The sequence below is a fragment of the Dendropsophus ebraccatus genome, chromosome 10, assembly GCF_027789765.1.
Source record: "Dendropsophus ebraccatus isolate aDenEbr1 chromosome 10, aDenEbr1.pat, whole genome shotgun sequence".
In the NCBI taxonomy this organism is placed as follows: domain Eukaryota; kingdom Metazoa; phylum Chordata; class Amphibia; order Anura; family Hylidae; genus Dendropsophus; species Dendropsophus ebraccatus.
In genome coordinates this window covers 46,643,428-46,663,971 of record NC_091463.1, presented here as the reverse complement: position 1 = coordinate 46,663,971, position 20,544 = coordinate 46,643,428, and the positions used below count along the sequence as shown (strand labels likewise).

At 43.4% G+C, this 20,544-nt stretch overlaps 1 protein-coding gene across 2 annotated transcripts in view; it reads left to right on the top strand.

Moving 5' to 3' along the window:
• Positions 1-6,528, top strand: part of FGF16 (fibroblast growth factor 16) — a 35,037-nt gene extending 28,509 nt beyond the window's left edge. For both annotated transcript variants that reach the window (XM_069985767.1, XM_069985766.1), the window contains exon 4: positions 4,865-6,528. In XM_069985767.1, coding sequence (XP_069841868.1) covers positions 4,865-5,110 — 246 coding nt within the window. In that variant the 3' untranslated portion in view covers positions 5,111-6,528. The remainder of the gene's footprint in view (positions 1-4,864) is intronic.
• Positions 6,529-20,544: the final 14,016 nt, after the last annotated feature.

Here is a 20,544-nt window from a genome sequence, read left to right as displayed (position 1 = left end):
GTAAGCCCCGGCCGTTAGACACAGCGCTGCTGGATTAAAAGTTGTTTTTAGGACAATAACTGCATCCCCTGCCGAACGGACCCCAGGACAGGTCTTGTATTGAAAGCAGCTATCCGAAGGTACAAGTGGTTTGGGGGGGGGGGGACAGATTGTGGGTACAGAGTCGCTTTAACTAGTATAAACTCATTGTGTAACAGAGTTTGTGGGAACCCAAAATGAGAACTTTAAAGGGGTACTCCAGCAAGAAAAAAAGATCTTTCAAATCAACAGAAAGTTTCAGAGATTTGTAATTTACTTCTATTTAATCATCTTGAGTCTTACAGTACTTATCAGCTGCTGTATGTCCAGTAGAAAGTGGTGTATTCTTTCCAGCCTGACACAATGCTCTCTGCTGCTACATCTGTTTGTGACAGGAACTGTTCAGAGTAGTAGCAAATCCCCATATAAAACCTCTCCTGCTCTCTAGACTGGAAAGAACACACCACTTCCTGCAGGACATACAGCAGCTGATAAGTACTGGAAGACTGGAAATTTTTAAATAGAAGTAAAAAACAAATCTGTGCCAATTTTTGCCACCAATTAATTGGGAAGAAAAAAGCTTTTACTGGAGTACCCCTTTAAGTCTTTTAGGTTGAATATCAATGTAACAGAAACTCCTGGAAGGGAATTTGTGCATGCAGCGCACTTTGTACCACTGGAATGTTTTCTATCGCTGTATCTGGCCCTCATTTCACCAGGTTTTCATGGATTGATGGCATCTGTTTTCTAAACCCAACTTAAGGTATACCTCTTCTTAATAGATATCCAGTAACGCATACAGCAGATTTATACAAAGTGACTGCTGCACCCCTGCATGAAATGCTTAGCCTCGCAAAGTCCTATTACAGCACTGTAGAAGGAGATAAATTCAACTTTGGACGTTCGGAGCATCTCGCAGTCTGTGCAGACCTCTTTAAATAGTTTGTGCTCTTCAAGTGTCCCAGTCACTTAAAAAAATAAACTTTTAACAATAACTAGAAATGTAGATCTGTAAATTTGCAGAAAAAGCAGCGAGCCAAGAAGAGTGAAGCTCACATCCGCATGCTTCTGCTGGCCCTATCTAACAATCTGTGGGAGTCTGAACACATGGGCCCTGAATAATTAACAGTTTATTTAAAGTGACAGTGCTTTTTCAAAGTGACTCTGTACCCACAATCTGACCCCCCAAAACCGCTTGTACCTTCGGATAGCTGCTTTTAATTCAAGATCTGTCCTGGGGTCCGTTCAGCAGGGGATGCAGTTATTGTCATAAAAAAACAACTTTTAAACTGGCAGCCCCGTGCCCAACGACCGGAGCTTATATTGTGTATGCATTAGGCTGGCACAACCTCTCTGTCCCTCCTCCCCACCCTCATCATTAGAAATGCTCCAGGCAGATTGTCTCTTATTCATCAGCTGTGTGAGCCCGGCACCTGGGCTGGATCGTTAAGACACTTGTGCAAATGTTCAGCATGGAGAAAATGCTCCAGTGGCATTCCTAATGATGAAGAGGGTGGGGAGGAGGGACGGATGGGAGGTCACAAAGTTAGGGCACAGATATTCTAAGCCACGCCCGTAGGGCATCGGGCTTAAGTTTAAAAGTTGTTTTTTAAGAAAACAACTGAATCACCTGCCAAACGGACCGCAGGACAGATCTTGGATTAAAATCAGCTATCCGAAGGTACAAGTGGTGGGGGGGGGGTGTCAGATTGGGGGTACAGAGTTTGTTCCTCAACTATATAGGTTACTGTGCTTCCAAGTGTATTCTGCAATCACAAAGCTTGTGAAGCCACTTCTATTTTGTAAATTAGAAGGTATTTAACCAATAAAGATCTGGGGTATTCCAGAAGGAAAGCTCCCCCCCCCCCCCCCCTCCAAATTTCTGTCTCACATTTGTGAACTCATGTTCTGTAATTTTATAGTACAGAACAAATAGTATTTCTCATATTTCTCTGCCTTTAGATTTTCTTTTTTTTAACCTTCATTGAACCCAGTGTTTTGCTAAACTACTGTTCACAAAGGATTATTTTTGGCACAAAAAGGGTTATTTAATGGGACCTGTACAAGTTCACAACCTGAGCTGCTTAAGGTGCTAAGGGAAAGCAGGACTTTTCTTCCTAATTTACTCCACCTTTTTCAGCGCCTCCTGCCAAATAAGTCATTATATTTCACCATCCAGCTTTTTTCCTGCCAGATTAATAGAGAAAAACAAATGAAGAAAAATCCCCTATTCAGGCCGGTATTTGGCTGTTTGTGAATATCTATTCTGAATTATAAAGTGCTTGGTTTTTCTATAGGAAAAGGTAGATTTTTTTTTTTTTTTGCTGCGCTCTCTCGCTTTTCACAAACGTATATACATATGGTAGTCATTTCATGATTAAAAATGTGTTTCTACAATAGCCTGCTCTCTTCCCTCTGTGGATTTGAGCTGGCCCTGCGATGTGTCACTTGCAAGCCAGCTTCTTTTATGTCAAAGCTGTAAAATTCATGTTGAAAACATATATTGTCTGTGCCAAGGCATAAGGGAACAATCTTCAAAAAATCTATGTACAGGTGGAGATTTTCCTATTAAAATGATCAAAGACACAATTAGCAACGCTAAAAGAAAAACATTCTTGGTCCAAAGGAAAAAGTCAAGGAATTTTTTTTCTTCCCAGAAACCCAGCTGGGAGAACACAGGCAAAAATCATAAAATTAACCACCTCCATGCCAGTATCTTGTACGGGGAAGGTACACTAAGCACTTTTAGGAAGGTAGCATGGACAGATTATTCTCCTCACAAGCAACTTTGTTTCTGTGTCTTCAGTCCTAGGCTAACATGAGGATCAGTCTGGCTGGAAATCCATCAAGGGTCCCTAAGGCTATGTGGCCCCAAATAGCTTGTTAAAAAAAAACATACGGAAAGTAGCATTTCTTCCATCTGAAGTCACGCTAAAGCATTAATCACATCTGTCTTTCCCATAGATTAAGATGCATTTAAAATACTCAATGACTGTGCTAATTATATATGTTATTTTATATTTGTAGCAACAAAGGCTAGTCCAGGTTCTAGTAAAAGGGGAACCAGAGAACGGCTATAGAAAAGCTCAGATAACAGGTTCAACAGGACCTTCATATATGCAGCTTTAATGCTGATATATTTGTTATAACACATTTTTTACATACAGCTTGTGATATAAGAATAAAATCTAAATTATTATAGCATCAGATGCACCACAACCATACACAACACAGTAGAGTAGTGCCTTCGATTACTTTAATAATTTGTTCCGGGATTTTCCCATAAGAAATCACTGATATGCAGACAATTGGCTCTACACCCCAAATATAATTTTTTTTTTTTTAAATCTGAATAACATGTAATAACATGAAGAACAGATAAAACAAACAATGAGAAACAGCTGAATATGTCATATTATAAATTATTGTACATTATAGCAATCAGCATGTGGAGTGCAATGTAAGTGCATAAACCTGAAAAAGCAGCAACTTGTAGATACAGAATGGAGATGCAGATACCCACAATGCAGTAGCATAGTAGAACACGCTAGAATAAAGAAGCAGGGCTGTTGTCAGAGGTCTGTGTGGTCACATGACAGCATGGGGGAAGGGTGTGTGTTCAGCATGGACCAATCTGGAAGTGAGAATCACAGAGCTATGCAGGAGGACAGTGACAGAAACTTGTCTACACAGCAGTGTGAGTGTAAGTGCAGGCGCATTATAGCAGCAGTGTGTATAGCTGAGTATGTGTGCAGACACATTATAGCAGCAGTGTGTATAGCAGAGTGTGAGTGCAGGCACATTATAGCAGCAGTGTGTATAGCTGAGTGTAAGTGCAGGCACATTATAACAGTAATGGAGAGGATGGGAAACACAAGGGCTGAAAGAAAATGCAGGGAGCATGAAGGAATGAGCAGGGCAGATGTGGTCATGTACATGCAGCACTCTCTGTCCGGGGAGAGCTCGGTTATAGCTATGAAGAGATTACCTCCACAGTCCTGTCCCCCCCATCCATATATGTCTTTTTAAAAAAAAGTACAGAATTATGGTAGAGATCAACAAGCAATGCCATGATAAAGTGTTAATATGAATATAGAGAGAATCCTGGTGGCCATGTGCAAGTCTGTGGGTAAATTAAATTACTAACCATTGCTTTAAGAATCTGTCAGCAGACACAGACTGTTTTACAGAAGCTTGCAGTCTTAATTGTAGTGACACTGCTGTCCGCTTTAAGCCTAAGCTCTGTTCAGAAGGCAGTAGAACATAGGTCTATGATATACTTTTTAATAAGGGATGTACGGCTCAGCACTACTTGGCTCAGCAGTTTAAATGACGGTGCAAAGGGTCATAGCTAGACACTTATCATGCATCTGTGGTGCACTAACAAGTAGTCCAGTGCAGAGTTCGGGAACTCACTGATATTGCATGCAGACAACTCTTATTGTGTGTCCATTATATCCTAGAAGGGTGCAGAGAGAGAGAGCATGGTGGGATTGCCACATCAATGAACCGCAGAGGAAGTGCTAGGAAGCACGAAACGTTTGTTGCTGTGACGCTCATATTATGCTCCCTCTAAAGACTGTCTGCATGTGATATCAGTGAGTGCCTTTATCTTCTTACTATGCAGCGGACTTCTAGGTCTGTTATATCCTTGTTTTCTGGACCCTCTTGTTCTCTACACAGGACCTTTAATCACATCCAGTCTTTAGTTGGAATTATCTGTAGCACGCACAACAAAGTTACAGGGTTATCACATATCCTTTATTTTAAGTGCATTTTGTGACTTTACTATAACTTCTGTGTTCCACTCAAACCTCACCAATGTTTTTTTCTTATTGTTTGACAGAAAAAGCTGAACAGGGAGTGTGTTTTTCGAGAGCAGTTTGAAGAGAATTGGTACAACACATATGCATCCACCTTGTACAAGCATACGGACACAGAGAGACAGTTCTACGTTGCCCTAAATAAAGACGGGTCTCCAAGAGATGGATATAGGACTAAACGACACCAGAAGTTCACACATTTTCTCCCAAGGCCTGTGGATCCTTCTAAAATACCGGTTATGTACAGAGACCTTTTTCACTATAGGTGATGTTCCGCTACCTACTGATGCCAATGTACATAACTGGGACTTATACAGTGGCTGGAGCGCTGTTTAAAATGCTACTTGGCCTGAAGGCGCAATCCTTTTAAACTGTTAGAGGACCTGTTTAAAAGGTTTGTTGTCTAGGAGTAAGCGTGATGGCCATCACAATATAGACCACTTTTCCTTTTTATATAAAAGAGATACTTACTTTTGTAAATATAGATAAGACAATAGGTACTTTGTACCATTCTCTACCAACAAACGTATACCACTGGTTACCAGTCTTTGGAACCCACTATTAATGAGCATTCCTGACATTGGTTGAGTTAAAGCCTTCGGTAGACAAAAGAATAGCAATAATGGCTCTTTATAGTCTTTTCTATACCGAAGGCTTTATACTGAGAGTAATGGTACTGTGCTTGAATGTATGAGAGCATTATCTTTCTAAGGGGATCATTATATTTGTTCCTTTTATAAATGAAAAAAATCCTAAAAAGGAGATTCTTTTTGGAATCTCTTGAAACAAGATATATCGGTGCTGTGGGCTTTCGGCAAACAATTAAACCGCCTTGTGGCTTCTTATGAATCATGTAACCAAAAAGCAACTCATGCTAGAAATCCACATGTAAAATTGTAAACGACTGTGAACTATCACTGAAATCTCCCACAAGCATTAGCACGTGACTAGAAGCTGTAGGGAGCTGATAGGGGATGCTAGAAATGACATGCACACGCTACAATAGACTCGTGTGTAATACTATAAAGGTCGGAAAATGGTAATAACCTCTCTAGCAGCTCAACTCAGCTTCACAAAATTATCCCAAGACACACAAACAGATCCAGATGGAGCAAACAGGACAAATTAAAGTCCAACCTGAGTAGGCTCCATGCTTGCCTGATTGTGTGCCTTATATAACCATAATCACAGATCCACTAACCTTTCACACACATATATGTATGTGATATAGGCACTTACGGCCACTTCTTCAAGCGTTAATCATGTTGTTTAACAATGGATATACATGTCAACTTCTGTAACCAGCTAGGATGGATGATGAACACAACCATTGCCATCCCATGGCAGAAGATCTGAAAACTAATAAAAGAGAGGATTTCACCACCAAAATCTACCTGATGGTGACCTGTTCATCATTTCCTTTAATGCTCATCTGAAGATAGACATCTGTGGAATCCCCCCTCCCCTCACAGTGCTCCTGTTTTCAAGGAACGTTATATAGATGCAAGCATAGATACTGTGCATAAGGATGAAAACTATTTATGAAATGTATATGATATTTATTTTATATATTTATTTATTTCAAATAATTTTATTTTTAATGAGAGATGCCTATGACCAGATTTTTCATCAGGAGGAGAAACTGAGATCCTACTGACACATAAAAAATAAGAATAATTTCAAGTCTTTAAGAGCTTATTGGCAATAAAATTGTCTTTATATTGTAATCTGGTATGTTTTTAATGGTGGCGGTGGGGAGGGACTTCTACAACTTAAGAGGAATTGAGAAACAAATTGTCCTGAGAACTTTCCTTTTGGTTGTGTCTCTTAATCCAGCCCTTGAGCTCTTCCTCCTGCTGGAGCTGATTCCAACAAGTAGCAATTTATGGCAGCCATGTTCAGCAGTCCGTAGTCACCTCACATAGTAGGAATGAATATTGCCTGCATTCTGTTACTTCTGACTCTTTTTTCATTCTTTGAGGCTTCTGTTTGCTCTTGCCCTGAATTCATTACAGTCTCTAAGCCGAGACATGGGAGAAAAATAAATAAATCAATGGCAACATAGAAAGGTGCAGACTCGCTTTAAGGTTTTGTTCACATGTGTGCCATTAGGGGTTTCCATCACAAATTCTGTCCAAATTACCAGAAAAAAAAATATAGCGAGTAAAGTCCAGTAAAACAACAAATATCATGCTGTAAACCCAACAAACCCCATTGTAGTCGATAGGGTCAGTTTGGCCTCTATCTAACATCAGATCTGCCAGCTCTATTTTTCATTGTTCTGATCCAATGACTGAGCAGGTACAAAGGAAAATCTACGTGCCTCCGACACAGGTGTGAACCTTCTCCAGGGATAATTGTTTTCTATAAAGAAATATCATGGTGATGGGAAGGTCATAACCACACAATCGTCTGGTTTTTCATGCCATTGTCTGACAAAACAGGCCTCAACAAGGTCAACAAGGTGGGGCTTATGTAGTTGGTAAATGAGGGGTGGAGCTTAAAATTTTCTGCATATTCTGATTTAAATGAGGTACATCAAACTGCGTTCTGTTATAAGTAGGATCTCTTGTCTCTAGCAGTGGATACTAGACTGCTGCTGTATGCTATGGGCTGCCCGGACAATCTAGCGATCACGCGGGCAGGGCAGCCCCCCTCCCCCCCCCCCCTTAATGCTGATAGCGCTCATTTACTCCTCTCAGTCGGCCCCTGGAATAAGCAAAAGAAGAGCCCGTGGAGCCTCATTGAACAGTCTCAAAACACAGGACTAGCCAGATATTCCTCCGGGAAGGACCCAGCCAAGGGGCAGCTCCTGTTAGGAGCTAGGTGGGAGCAATGCCTAGTAGAGCCATAAGAGAAACAGATTGCTGAACTCAGGGAGACCAAATGACAACACTGCTGGCTTCTAATGAAAGTGCTCAATGCAGTGAAGTCCTAGGTGCATTGCCCCCTGGGAAACATGAATATGCAAAAGAAGAGCCCATGGAGCCTCATTGAAGAGTCTCAAAACACAGGAATAGCCAGATATTCCTCCGGGAAGGACCCAGCCAAGGGGCAGCTCCTGTTAGGAAACCACCAAAACCACCATATTAAGTTATGGCTCCTGGAATAGGGCCTTTTAAAGGTATTGGTTTCATTAAATGAACCTTTAAAAAAAAAAAAAACTGCAATGATAAGCTGATCTTTGGTGGAACTTGACAGAAAATCTTCATAGAAACTTAAAGGCAATCTGTCACTAGGTTTATGCCGCCTTAATCGAGGGCAGCATAAACTAGTTATATATACGCTGAACAGATCAGTGTATTACCTCATTCTGTTCAGCCATTCTCCTAATATGCAGGAGAATAGGATTCTTGCCACATCCCTCCCCCCGCCCACCAGCTGCTGATTGACAGGTGACTGCCTATACACAGCATTGATAGAAAACTGCCAATCAACAGCTGGTGGGCAGTGTTTTCTGCTATTCATGAATAATGAGGACTACTGGGCTCACACACATAATGGAGAGGACTACTTATTGTCCAGATTATACATAAGAATATCTCTGAATCAGCTGCGAAGAACAATGTGATACAGCATTCTGTTTAGCTTCTCTGTCACTAGTTTATGCTACTCTGAGATAGGACAGTATAAACCTACTGGCAGATTCTCTTTAGGGTGCCTTCACACTTACCATATTGCAGCGGATTTCCAGCACAAAATCCGCATGATACAAATAAATGCACAAAATACGCTACTGCGGAAATACATTGCCATTGAGTTACATAGTAATCATTATCGCAGCAGATTTAATTGCGATAAACTCGCAGCATAAAATCTATGTTCACACTATGTATATTTGAGGCTGTATGTTTGAGGCTGTATAGCAACCAAAACAAGGAGTGGATTGAAAACACAGAAAGGATCTGTTCACATAATGTTGTAATTGAGTGGATGGCCGTCATTTAATGGCAAATATGTGCTGTTATTTTAAAACAACGGCTGTTGTATTGAAATAATGGAAGTTATTTACCGTTATATGGCGGCCATCCACTCAATTTCAACATTGTGTGGACAGAGCCTTTCTGTGTTTTCAATCCACTCCTGGTTTTGGTTGCTATGAGGACCTGACATGAGGACCAAATACAGCCTCAAATATACATAGTGTGAACCCAGCCTATTAAAGCGTTTCACTGTTCCATAGAACTCAATGAGCTATCCATGTAATGTATGAACATGCTGGGTCCTTGTCACTCTTATAATGGAGAAGAAGGCTCCTTTTACTGGTGGTAACACATTCTATCAATTCACAGTTATGGTTTAAAACAACTTCACTGTCATAGATCCTTACAGTCAATTATCATTCTTCTCTGATAAAGATAGCCTTTTTTTTCGTGTTGTTGGATAGATTGCCATTTGTTGGTGAGCAATAAAATCCAGCAGAGATGAGGTTGGGAACTACTTCATGACATGTCTGTGTCAGCAGACAAATCACTGGCTCTAGCAGAGTCAACCCACTCATTCTCTGCTGCAGGGAACTTTCTTACAGTCCATCCAAGAGAAATATATGCAAACAGGACTGAAATATTTTGTAGGTCCACAGAGAGATATAAGGTTTGATACATGGAAATGTTTTTTTACATTTTCTGCTTTAAAACCAAAACATTCATCTCAAAAGCTGCACTCCCGTACACTACAGCAGACTTCTTCATCACTTGCATATGTACCATAATCAGACTAACGTATTGTAAAGAAGATGCTTATAGTGTGCTACTGCCACCTGTGTAGTGCGGGTGGTGTAAGGTATTTGACCTAGGGATTAATTATGAATGCAGTTATAGAGAAGTTACATCCAATAGGTGACACTACAGAGAAGAAGGAATGCTATTGTACATATTTTTAATCAGAAAGCATTGCATGGACCATAAGGGCTCATTCACACTTAAGTAGAATTCCGTCCATACACAGATGGTGTTCTGCAGACCGGACCTGGGAGCTCCCAGCATCATGATAAATTACAATGTCAGGAGCTCCTAAAGAGTTTAAAAGTTAGCACTACTGTGCTGACACAGCGTGCGGCCGTGTACAGACGGAATTCTACAGACGAGTGAATGACCCCTAAGGGCCAGTTCACACTGAGCGAATTCAGCGGAATCCAGTCTGCCTCAGTGTCAAACGGCGACTCTATGTGATAGGCTTGCACGCCTCCGCTCTCCTTCGCTCTCTGCTCAAAGAAATGACAGGAGGAGAGCGGAGGCGCACAAGCCCTCCCATGGACTCGCTGTTTGACACTGAGGCAGATGGGATTCTGCTGCATTCCACCCTTTTTCTATTATGACCTTACATTAGGGTCTTTCCTTCCTCCAGAACTCCCCCAGTTACCATAGTAGTTACAAATGGGGCATCCTGTTTTCGAGTAGTCGCAGATCATCTCAAGACCTATTAATTAAAACCAAGACAAGACAGCAGAAGTGTTTCAGAGAGTGCTACAATATACATCATTTGTGTGAGAAATGTTTACTATACAAACAGTTTTAAAAGCAGGGGTGCTGAGGATGTTATGCAGCAGGTGGGCTCAGTGTTTTTTTTGCTGGAACACTTGTCACAGTGGCCAGGAGTGGTGTTACCACTGTGCTTGAAGAGTTAGCACTAGGTGTGGGTGCAGGTGCAGCGAGTCCAGAAATTAACCAGGAATGGACTTTACTTGCAAACTTCAGTGCAATACATCAAACAATACTCATATCTGGACTAGTGCAGGTTACTATAATGCATGAAGTAGCAGAGCGAGGTAAGCAGTGAAGTAAGGCTTGACAGTAGAGAAGGTGTAGTGACCATCTTGGGGGCCTTGTCCAATGTAGTAGCGTATTCTGCTGGGATTAGTGTAGAGAAGAATAGTAAAGAAGAAGAATACCATATAGATATATCTAGATATGTGTCCACCTTCTGTCCAACCTTATCAGAGAGGGCCAGGTTGGGTAATACGAGCCCAGGCCTTTACAACTGGGGGTAGAAGACTTCCCAAGACTTCCAGTGCAAAACCAGTAAGATACTGGCTTTGCTGCACTTTGTCTTACTGAGGATCTCTCTCTTGACTCCTTTGGACTGTCCTGACTGGTAAAAAAGGATCCCTGGCGTAGACAAGGTGGTCCCTAGAGGACAGTTATCCCTTCTTTGGGCTAAGCAGTGCATCATAAGAACAGTTTTTCTTTGAAGAAAATCTCTGGCTTTGTTTGTAGTCCATGACAAGGGCTCTGGCCTGGGCCAGGCACGGCTTTCACTGCAGCAGGAACTCTCTTTCTCTCGCTGTCTCTTCCCACCATCCACTAACAAAAGACCTTCTACCAGAATCTAACTTGGTTTATATAGGGGTGACCGGGTCTAACCTCCTATTGGTGGGGCTGTGTATGAAAGAGGTCAGAGAAGAAGTGGAGTTGGTTAAGGACCGTGTAAAGCACCAGCATCTGTGATTGGCCAAAACAGTAAAAGAAACAGTGCAACAGTTAACCCTTAACCTTCAGCTGTGCTCATACAGTCTAGCTAGGGGAAGGTGAGATGCGATGAGGTGACTGCTGGGGGTAGTAGTTGTCAGCGGTGAGTGGTAGGTAGGGCCAGATGTTAGGTCACGGTTATGGCACGAGGGGTGGTGACTAACCCACGGGAACCTGACCATGCGGGGCACCAACAATTCTTCATTGTCCTTAGTCGAGGCACCAATAACTAGACCAATGCCAGGGTTCAGAAACAACGGCAGTTGTACGTTTATTAATACGGTGGTTGTCAATAGTAACAGTCTCTCTAGATGGAATAGGAACCAGGATTGAGGCAAACTTAAGTACAACTGAGAGGAATGGATTATGCTGCAATAGGCCGTGGTGTGGTAGCGTTACTACGAGTGAGAGGGAACTGGATGATGGGGGTAGTAGTCCCGGAGAATGATACTGGGTAGGACAGACTGAATAGGATACTTGCTGTTGGTAATGACGGAGTGACTATGACTGAAAACGACACTCAGATCTTGAATAAATATAACAGGTTGAGAGTCAGGATGGTGCTGACTGGACCAGAATACTTCTGAATAACAAATAGAGAGGATACCACGGAGTTGTGGTGTTTTCCTGAGGAACAACAGAATACACGTCCTCCTCCCTTGAAGGTAGAGAGGAGTCTGAGGTAAACTGGGCGTGTCTAACTGACCCCAGCCAAAGCTCGACGGCTATTGGGGTTACTATGGCAGCCGGGGAGATCATGTGACACCAGGCCAATTGCATCATCACACCATTAAATAACAGGCAAATAAACATACATAGTGTAATACCAGACTTGAACACTGGGGGGTTACATAATATAAGCAGTTTGCAGTGGCCATTATACTTTCCAGAACAGGGACAGTCAGAACACAAATAAATACAGATGCGGACATACAATTAGGAGAAAATCTTCTGCTCTGGGCCACTGCAGAGACACCTAGTGGAGAAGGTGCTAAGTACACCAGACAGAGATACTTTACCTAGGTAGTATAAAACTTAGTGAACCACTCATGCCGGGACACTACAAGAGTATCAGGGATCAGGACACTGGGAGTATAAGTGCTCTCATAAGAAAGTTTCTCGGTAGGCTTCTGCCAAGGAGCCATGTGGGAAATGTGGTGGTTTGATTGAAAGGATATGAAAACTAATGTCACAAAAATGTATCTTTCTTTCAAGGTGCTGCCGATAGCATGACAAAGAATTACTATTGTAAATGTGATATTATTATCTTTTTTTTTTTGCAAATTGCCCCAGCATTCTGTATTACATACCATGTGCCAAATATACAAGAAAGATTTTTTGGCATTCTTTATTCATGATCAATAAAGGCGAATGACAACAGTAAAAAAAAAAAAAAAAGTGTGGCTTTGGTAAGGCATGATTGAAGGTGCTCCACCCTGTGTCAAAATATACTAAAAAGCTTGTCAAAATCCTGATGCAGTTAGTCAGCTAATAGATGGTCCAAACTAAGACTAGACTAGAATGCATGAACCACTGTGATAAATCTGGCCCTTTCTTGAACTGTCACATTGTCTAAAAATCAGACAGCTCTAGTAAATGTGGGGCAGTGGCCCAGATGTACAGTTGCAACTCTGGCATAATTCTGGCACAATTTGACAATCGGTGCAAAACACATTTACATGACTTGCTTAAAATGCCACACTGTGGCTGGCTTTAACTGTCAGGTGCAATTTATGTCCCAAGCTGCTGGCACTGTTAGATATCTGTTAGGTCAAAAAGACACATGGTACCTTTCATATATCTCCGTACATCTGTGCTCCCAGAACATATAAAATGCTTTTTTTTTTCTCCAATGCAAAGTGTCAGAGAGTTTTTTCCAAGCTCCTGGTTTGCTGCAATCTGGAATGCCTCCTCACTCCTCTTTCTGTCCCTTACTCTGCTTGCAGCTCAGCTTGCAGCTGACTGTCAAGCAAGTAGGAATAGGGATGGGAAGGGATTCCAGCATGCAGAAGATCAAGAGCTTGAGAAAACCTCTCTGATACTGTTGAGCGTAAGAAAACCTCTCTGATATGTTCTGAAAGTAGGGATGGTCCGAACCTGCTGAGGTTCGGGTTCGTATGAACCCAAACGCTTGGCAGCAGATTCCCGCTGCCTGCCCGCTCCGTGGAGCGGGCGGATCCAGCGGGAGTAACGCCCTGAAAACTGGGATACAGCCTATGGCTATGGCTGTATCCCAGTTTTCCAGGCGGTCCTCCACGGAGTGGGCAGACAGCGGGAATCATTACCGAAGGTTCGGGTACGAACCCGAAGCGATTTTGGTTCGGACCATCCCTATCTGAAAGCACAGACAGATATATGAAAGGTCCCATGTGTCTCCTTGTCTTAACAGCTATCTAACAATGCCAGAATCTTGGGATGTAAATTGCGGCAGACAGATCCACTTTAAACTGCTAACAGTTTTTTTTGTGATTTCATTTTTTGAGCCTTAAAAAACTATCCAAAAAGTAGGTGAAAAATGGATTTAAAGGAGTGGCTAGGAAAAAATTGTTAACTTTTTTTTGCCAGTTTTCTTTTGGCCCACTTCTTTGTCTGATTTGGGCTGCTTATTCTGTGAGCTGTAAAAAAAAAAGAACATATCTCAGCTAGAGGTGAGCATAGCTAGAGCATGCTTGGATCCTTTCAAACTGTAGTTGAAAAAGTAGTTGAAAAACTGTACAACTGTAGTTGTAGCAGTAGTTGAAAAAGTTAGATGCAGCTCAAATGGTCCCTTTACACACACCAAGGGGGGAAGTATCACTCATGCAGCCCTGGAAAATGACAGAACAGATATGTATATATCCATACTGTCAGTTTCCAGATCACAAGCATCACTCTATACATACCAGCCACAGTGCTTGTGATCTAGGATCTGGCTCTAAGGTTTTCATTCTGGCTGTATTTTCAGGCCTGCTGTATTTTCAGGCAAGCTATAGCAGCGGCTGGAGGGATAGAGAACCAGATGCCAGATCACAAGCAGCGCGGATGGTAAGTATAGACAGCTACTTGTAATTTGAAAACTGACAGCAGAGATATATACTTGTTTGTGATGTCAGTTTCCAGTTATCTTTCTCAGCCGCACAAAACCCTGTTTACACAGGGAGATGTAAGGCTGATAAATATACTGTCATGATCGCCCTCTGTCGCAAAGATTCAACCTCTGCGCCAAAGACTGCACTTTTGGCCTCAAGTCTGTGCCTGGTTTTATTATGTTCTTTGCTGATGTCTTCTGTGATCCATTCCATGTTTCTCAATTCTCCTTCCTCTTTACCTTGCTGTGGCTTTCTTACTAATTGTCTCTGCTGTGTTCTGTGGACAGGTCTCTTCACCTCTGGTTTTCTGTGTTTCTCTTGCTTATCCTATGAGCTTTGTGTCCGGGACTTATTTTCCCTTGTAAGTATCTCTCTCCCTTCAGTCTGGGCTCTTGACAGTCTTGTGCAGCTTGTCTGTTCATATAGAGCCAGCCTTTTTGCCTTTCAGTCTGTATTCCTGGTTTCCTCATCCTTTGCCTGTTTCTTACCAGTCTTTGTCTTTTGGTTCTGTGCCTCGCTTAGTCCTTAGTGTGCCTCGCTTAGTCCTCAGTGTTCCTTGCTTTGTCCTCTGTTCATCTTGCTACTATCTCTGGCTTTTGGTTCTCCGTTTACCTTGTTGCATCTCTGGCCAGGGCCGATTCTAGCTTTTGTGCTGCCTGAGGCAAAAATTTAAATGGCGCCCCCCCCCCCCAATCCTAGAATCAATTGTTTATCAACTATCCCCATGTGAATACCGCAGCTATCAGTAAACGTATTATTTTTTCAATGTGTATTATGATGCTATGCTGCTATGATGCTAGAACCTCATACTACACCTCAGCTGCTGCAGAACCTCATCATTAACATCAGCTGCTGCAGAACCTCATCATACACCTCAGCTGCTGCAGAACCTTATAATACACCTCAGCTGCTGCAGAACCTCATACTACACCTCAGCTGCTGCAGAACCTCATCATACACCTCAGCTGCTGCAGAACCTCATACTACACCTCAGCTGCTGCAGAACCTCATACTACACCTCAGCTGCTGCAGAACCTCATCATACACCTCAGCTGCTGCAGAACCTCATCATACACCTCAGCTGCTGCAGAACCTCATACTACACCTCAGCTGCTGTAGAACCTCATAATACACCTCAGCTGCTGCAGAACCTCATAATACACCTCAGCTGCTGCAGAACCTCATCATACACCTCAGCTGCTGCAGAACCTCATACTACACCTCAGCTGCTGCAGAACCTCATAAGACTCTTACTTTATAAAGAACCAGGCACAATATTTAAGCTGAAATTGTTGTACTACAAGTTCCATCGCAGAGAGGCTGAGGGCTGGACCCAGACAAGCTGTGTGCTTCACTAATAACTAGTCTGCACAAAATGGCAGCCTGCTGCTCCACGCTATTTAACAGTATAGTGTGGTATATGGCAGTATAGTGTATAGGGTATATATGTACACTGGGGCATAGTGGTTGGGGTGGTATATATGGCAGTACATGTGGATGCATATGTACGCTGTAGTATATTAGTGGAGGGGGTGGTATATAGTAGCACATGTGGATATATATGTACACTGGGGGCCCCAGTGTACATATATATCCACATTTGCTGCTATATACCACCCCCACCACTATGCCCCAGTGTACATATATATCCACATGTGCTGCCATATATACCACCCCCACCACTATGCTCTAGTGTACATATATATCCACATGTGCTGCCATATATACCACCCCCACCACTATGCCCCAGTGTACATATATATCCACATGTGCTGCCATATATACCACCCCCACCACTATGCCTCAGACTGGGGTATACACTGAGCATAGTAGTGGAGGAAGGGACTGGAGTCCAGCACAGGCAGGAGGAGGAGGAGCAGCAGCACACTGATAGGATACAAGGCTGCTCTGGTGCTGGAGGAGCCTCTGCTGCTGTTATCAGTCTGCACATCAGCTGGGGTCAGGAGCTGTCACAAAGACGGATGATGTGTCCTCTCTCCGGTGTGCACACACTCCTATCTTCACACTGCCCTGTCTGTACGGGCTCTGACTGAGCTCCCTCACCCACATGAAGCACAACTCTGGCTAATACCTGGCTGGCTCCCTCCCCGGCTCTAAGGGCCCTATTCCACCGGACGATTATCGTTCAGATTATCGTTAAATCGTTCGAATCTAAACGATAATCGTTCGGTTGAAATGCAGTTAACGATTAACGACCGAACGAGAAATCGTTGATCGCTTTATAAGACCTGGACCTATTTTTATCGTTGCTCGTTCGCAAATCGTTCGCATTGAATAAGACATCGTTCGGTCGTTCGCAATAGATACGAACGCAATAGCGAATAAATACGGAAGAAGAAACGATCGCAATTACGATCATAAGTAACGATTATCGTTCCATGGAAATGAGTGAACGTTTTCAGGTCTTTCGCAATAGCGGTCGTTTGAGATCGTTAATCGTTAACAATTATGCTAACGATAATCGTCCGGTGGAATAGGGCCCTAAGACCTGATCCCCCTCCCTCCCGACAGTCAACCCACCCCCCAGCCCTGACCTACAGACAATCAGCAGCCTCAGCCACCAGCCTCCCCCTCAGCCCTGTTTACAATACTCACTAGCAGTGGAGCAGAGGAGGGACTAAATGTGGAGCTGCTGTGGCCGTCCGTCCAGGCATGTACCCAATCCTCAGGAAGACTGCCGGGTGACGTCACACGTAACAGAGACGTAGCCCGGCAGTTCCTGGGGAGGGCGGCAGGGGAGCCGGCCAGGGACTGAGCAGTGTTAGGGGGCCGGGGCTGCTGTCATTTTAGTGAAGTTACACTTCACTAAAATGACAGTGTCAGGGAAGATTCTGCCGCCCCCTGGAGGATCACAGGAGCTGCCGCCTGAGGCAGAAGCCTCAGTCTGCCTCATGGCAGGAGCGGGCCTGTCTCTGGCTTTCGTCCTCCATTCGTTTGGTCCTCCATTCTTTGCTGCCCTCTTGGTCCTGTCTTTCTGTGTGTCTTTGTGACTTTTTCTTGTCTACTGTCATTGTACCTTGTTTGCCCTTTCTGTTAGTATATCTGGCTTTCGTCCCTTGCTTCTTTGGTATTCTCTTTTGCCCGTTTGTACTTATTGTGTTCTGCATTTTGTTTTTCTTTGTTTTGCACTTATTTGAGAGCAGGGACTGATGCCCAGTTGCGGACAGTCAGTTAGGACCTGCACTGCAAGTAGGTAGGGACAGCGTGGGGTGTGTTAGCCATGGGGCCCACTTGTCCTGTGTCTCTTTGTTCCCCGGGGGCCCTGACAGATACATTTTTAAGCAGGCTCAAAAGATGCAATCAGCCGATAACTGTTCTTCAGATGATCGCTGTCACTTTTACATGGGCCAATTATCGGCTACAAGAGCGTTTCTAGTGATGCTCATGGCCGATAAACGGCCTGTGTAAGAGGACCGTTAGGCTGTCTGGAAAACGTGGATACAGCCAGTCTATATCCATGTTTTCCAGGACTATATCCATGTTTCCCATGGCTGCCTACCAAGCTGGTAGCACTGCTGGATAAGTATCAGCAAAAGCACCTAAGACATGCCTTTTTATTTAAAATAATAAAAGGAACCCTTTATTTTGTTTATAAATAGTGTCAAGGAGGAGGGGCCTATTGTTCACTGCTACACCTCACTGTGCTATATGCATAGTATGCATCATTGATTATACAAAGGGGTGGGCATATATCACAGTGAAGCACAGTGGCACTAGAGCCCAGGAAACAATAGGCCCCTTCTCCTTGACACTATTCATGGCCTAAATAAAGGTGTTTTTAATAAACATTAAACCACAAGCACAGGCAACAAAAGTATGTCTAGCTTGTGCTGTCAGCTTGGTAGATGATAATGGGGTGACAGATCCCCCCCCCAGTGTCCTGCCAGGTTGCTCACGGTTCCCTTGGGATAGTGTCACAGATGATGTAGTCACAGGTGTCCAGAGTGGTGTAATGACCCTCCCAGATAGTAGAACCCGCCACCCATAGAAAGGGGAAGTGTCCCAAGGTTGCAATGTTTATGCTGTGTTGGTGGTGATGAATAAACAATCAACAGACGTTGAGTTGGTTTACTACTTGTAAATGTGCAACAGGTAATACAGGCAGTCTCTGGTATACACTTGACAAAGTTCCAATGAAGCTTGCACATAAGACAACCAGTTCTGTGAGATAAGTACTGAGTAGGAGATCGTCGTGTTGGTAGAGTTGTGTTGAGGTACTGTAGAGTAGCAGAGAGGAGAATGCCGAGAGAGTCTCAACCCATGTAGACATGTGCTTTGCCGGGAGATTGGACGATACTGTTGAATACCTGTAGAAGAAGAAGTACACCTGTGCCTGTGTATTGACCCTTGCTTAAGTCTTCACACCACCTTATGCCCACTGGCGTTGGCCGAACCGTACTAATGGGTGACACAGGTCCCAGACCTTGTTACCTGGGTTAAGTGGAATGCTGAGGGTTCCCTGCTGACACCTGCGCTGCAAGATGGAGTTCATAGGCTTACAGCAACTTTTCTCCACCCGGATCAGTTCCTAGCTCTTTGGCTCTATAGTAAAGGTTATCTGTAGGCTGGTCCTCTCGTGAAAGGTTTAACATTGCATATTGCTTTGTGTGGGTACTTGAGAGAAAGTTAGTGACAGTGTGCTGTCTTGCGTCCTACCCATGCGGGGCACTGGCTAAGACTGACTTACTCTTCCTCTTTCCCGTGTGACTCACTTCCTCTACAGCATGTATGGTGCGCTGTGATTGGGTGAACAGAGTGCAATAGAAGAAAAGAGAGAAGAGGTGATAGGAAAGAAAAAAGCAGGAATCCTACTGGTTCACAGATTCTGGTACACATAAACACAATAACCATTTGCAATCCTTCAGCTGTGTGGCGTCCATACATCAATACATAATACAGCGACATCTAGTGGTCAACTCTAAATACTACTTTTACCATAATAAGTACATAAAGAGTACAGACTTTTGCGAAGGGCGTAAACAGTAGCAACACCCCTAGTGGAAATTGATTACAAGTAGGAACGTACCCCTCTCCCAGTGCCCGTGGTGAGCAGCAGTAGGACTGAGGGACCCATGGTGGGCTCCAGAATCTCTGGGGTGTCCACATCACGTCATCACAACTTGAGGGATCCTGGGGGTCCCATGGCCACTTTTAGAAATTCTACTTTAAAATACTACTGTCCTCTTATATGGCAGAAAGGTATTTGTACTTCCCTTCAGGTACTTGGTCCATAGAATAATAATATCCTCTGCACTCTCTGCAGCAACGCACCTGCTTGTTTGGATAACCTTAGATTACTTGCTGATTCCCCTGGCGAAGAAACACAGCACTATACGTTCATTATGGCATGTAATAAAACGCAGTGTCTTATTTCAGTGGACACCTCAAATCTCCTTTTGCAGGAGATTCCAAAATGGCCCGTGAGGGGGGAGTCCTCATAACATCCCTTCCCTGTCTATTATTTGCCTGGAACAGACAGTTCTTTTTTTTATTAATTCTCAGGTTAAAGAGGCAAAAATCAGCAAAGGACACTTTCTCCTAACATAATGCTGATGCGGGGTAATGTGATGTCTGTCGTGGAAAACTGGCCTAACTAAAATTTCATTGACTATTGGCAACACTAATCAAAGCCAAGTCCACAGAGGGTAATGCCAGAAGTTGGACACATTTATTTATGTATCTGTCTGAGGGACGTCTCCCCTAAATATCTTGATTATTGAAAATGAGCTTAACCAGCTGAGTGTATGATTATTATTTTTGGGTGCACTCACATAGCCCTAGACAGCCCCAGGAAAGTCTGCAAACAGGCATTTCTGTGCTGTAGAGAAAAAGTGTGAGGTACTGAAAGGGTAAATGATGAGAGGCATCTGAAAGGGGATCCCCTGAAAGGCTCTGCATGAAGGCAGCTGCATTTAATCACCCTCCGCAGCTATTAGCAGGAGCTAGTCCTGTCTTCAGAGAGCTGTGCCTGGCATGCAGCCAGAATCCGTGTCTCCCACCAGTTGTGCCACCCTTAACCCTTGGACTGCTGGCCTAGACGACATCTGCACTCTGGTGGCCCTAGGAATAACCTCCACAGTGAAAACCTGCTTAAAATGTGACTCAATAATAATCTGTGGTGTCTGTAATGAAATGGGTCAGCTCCAG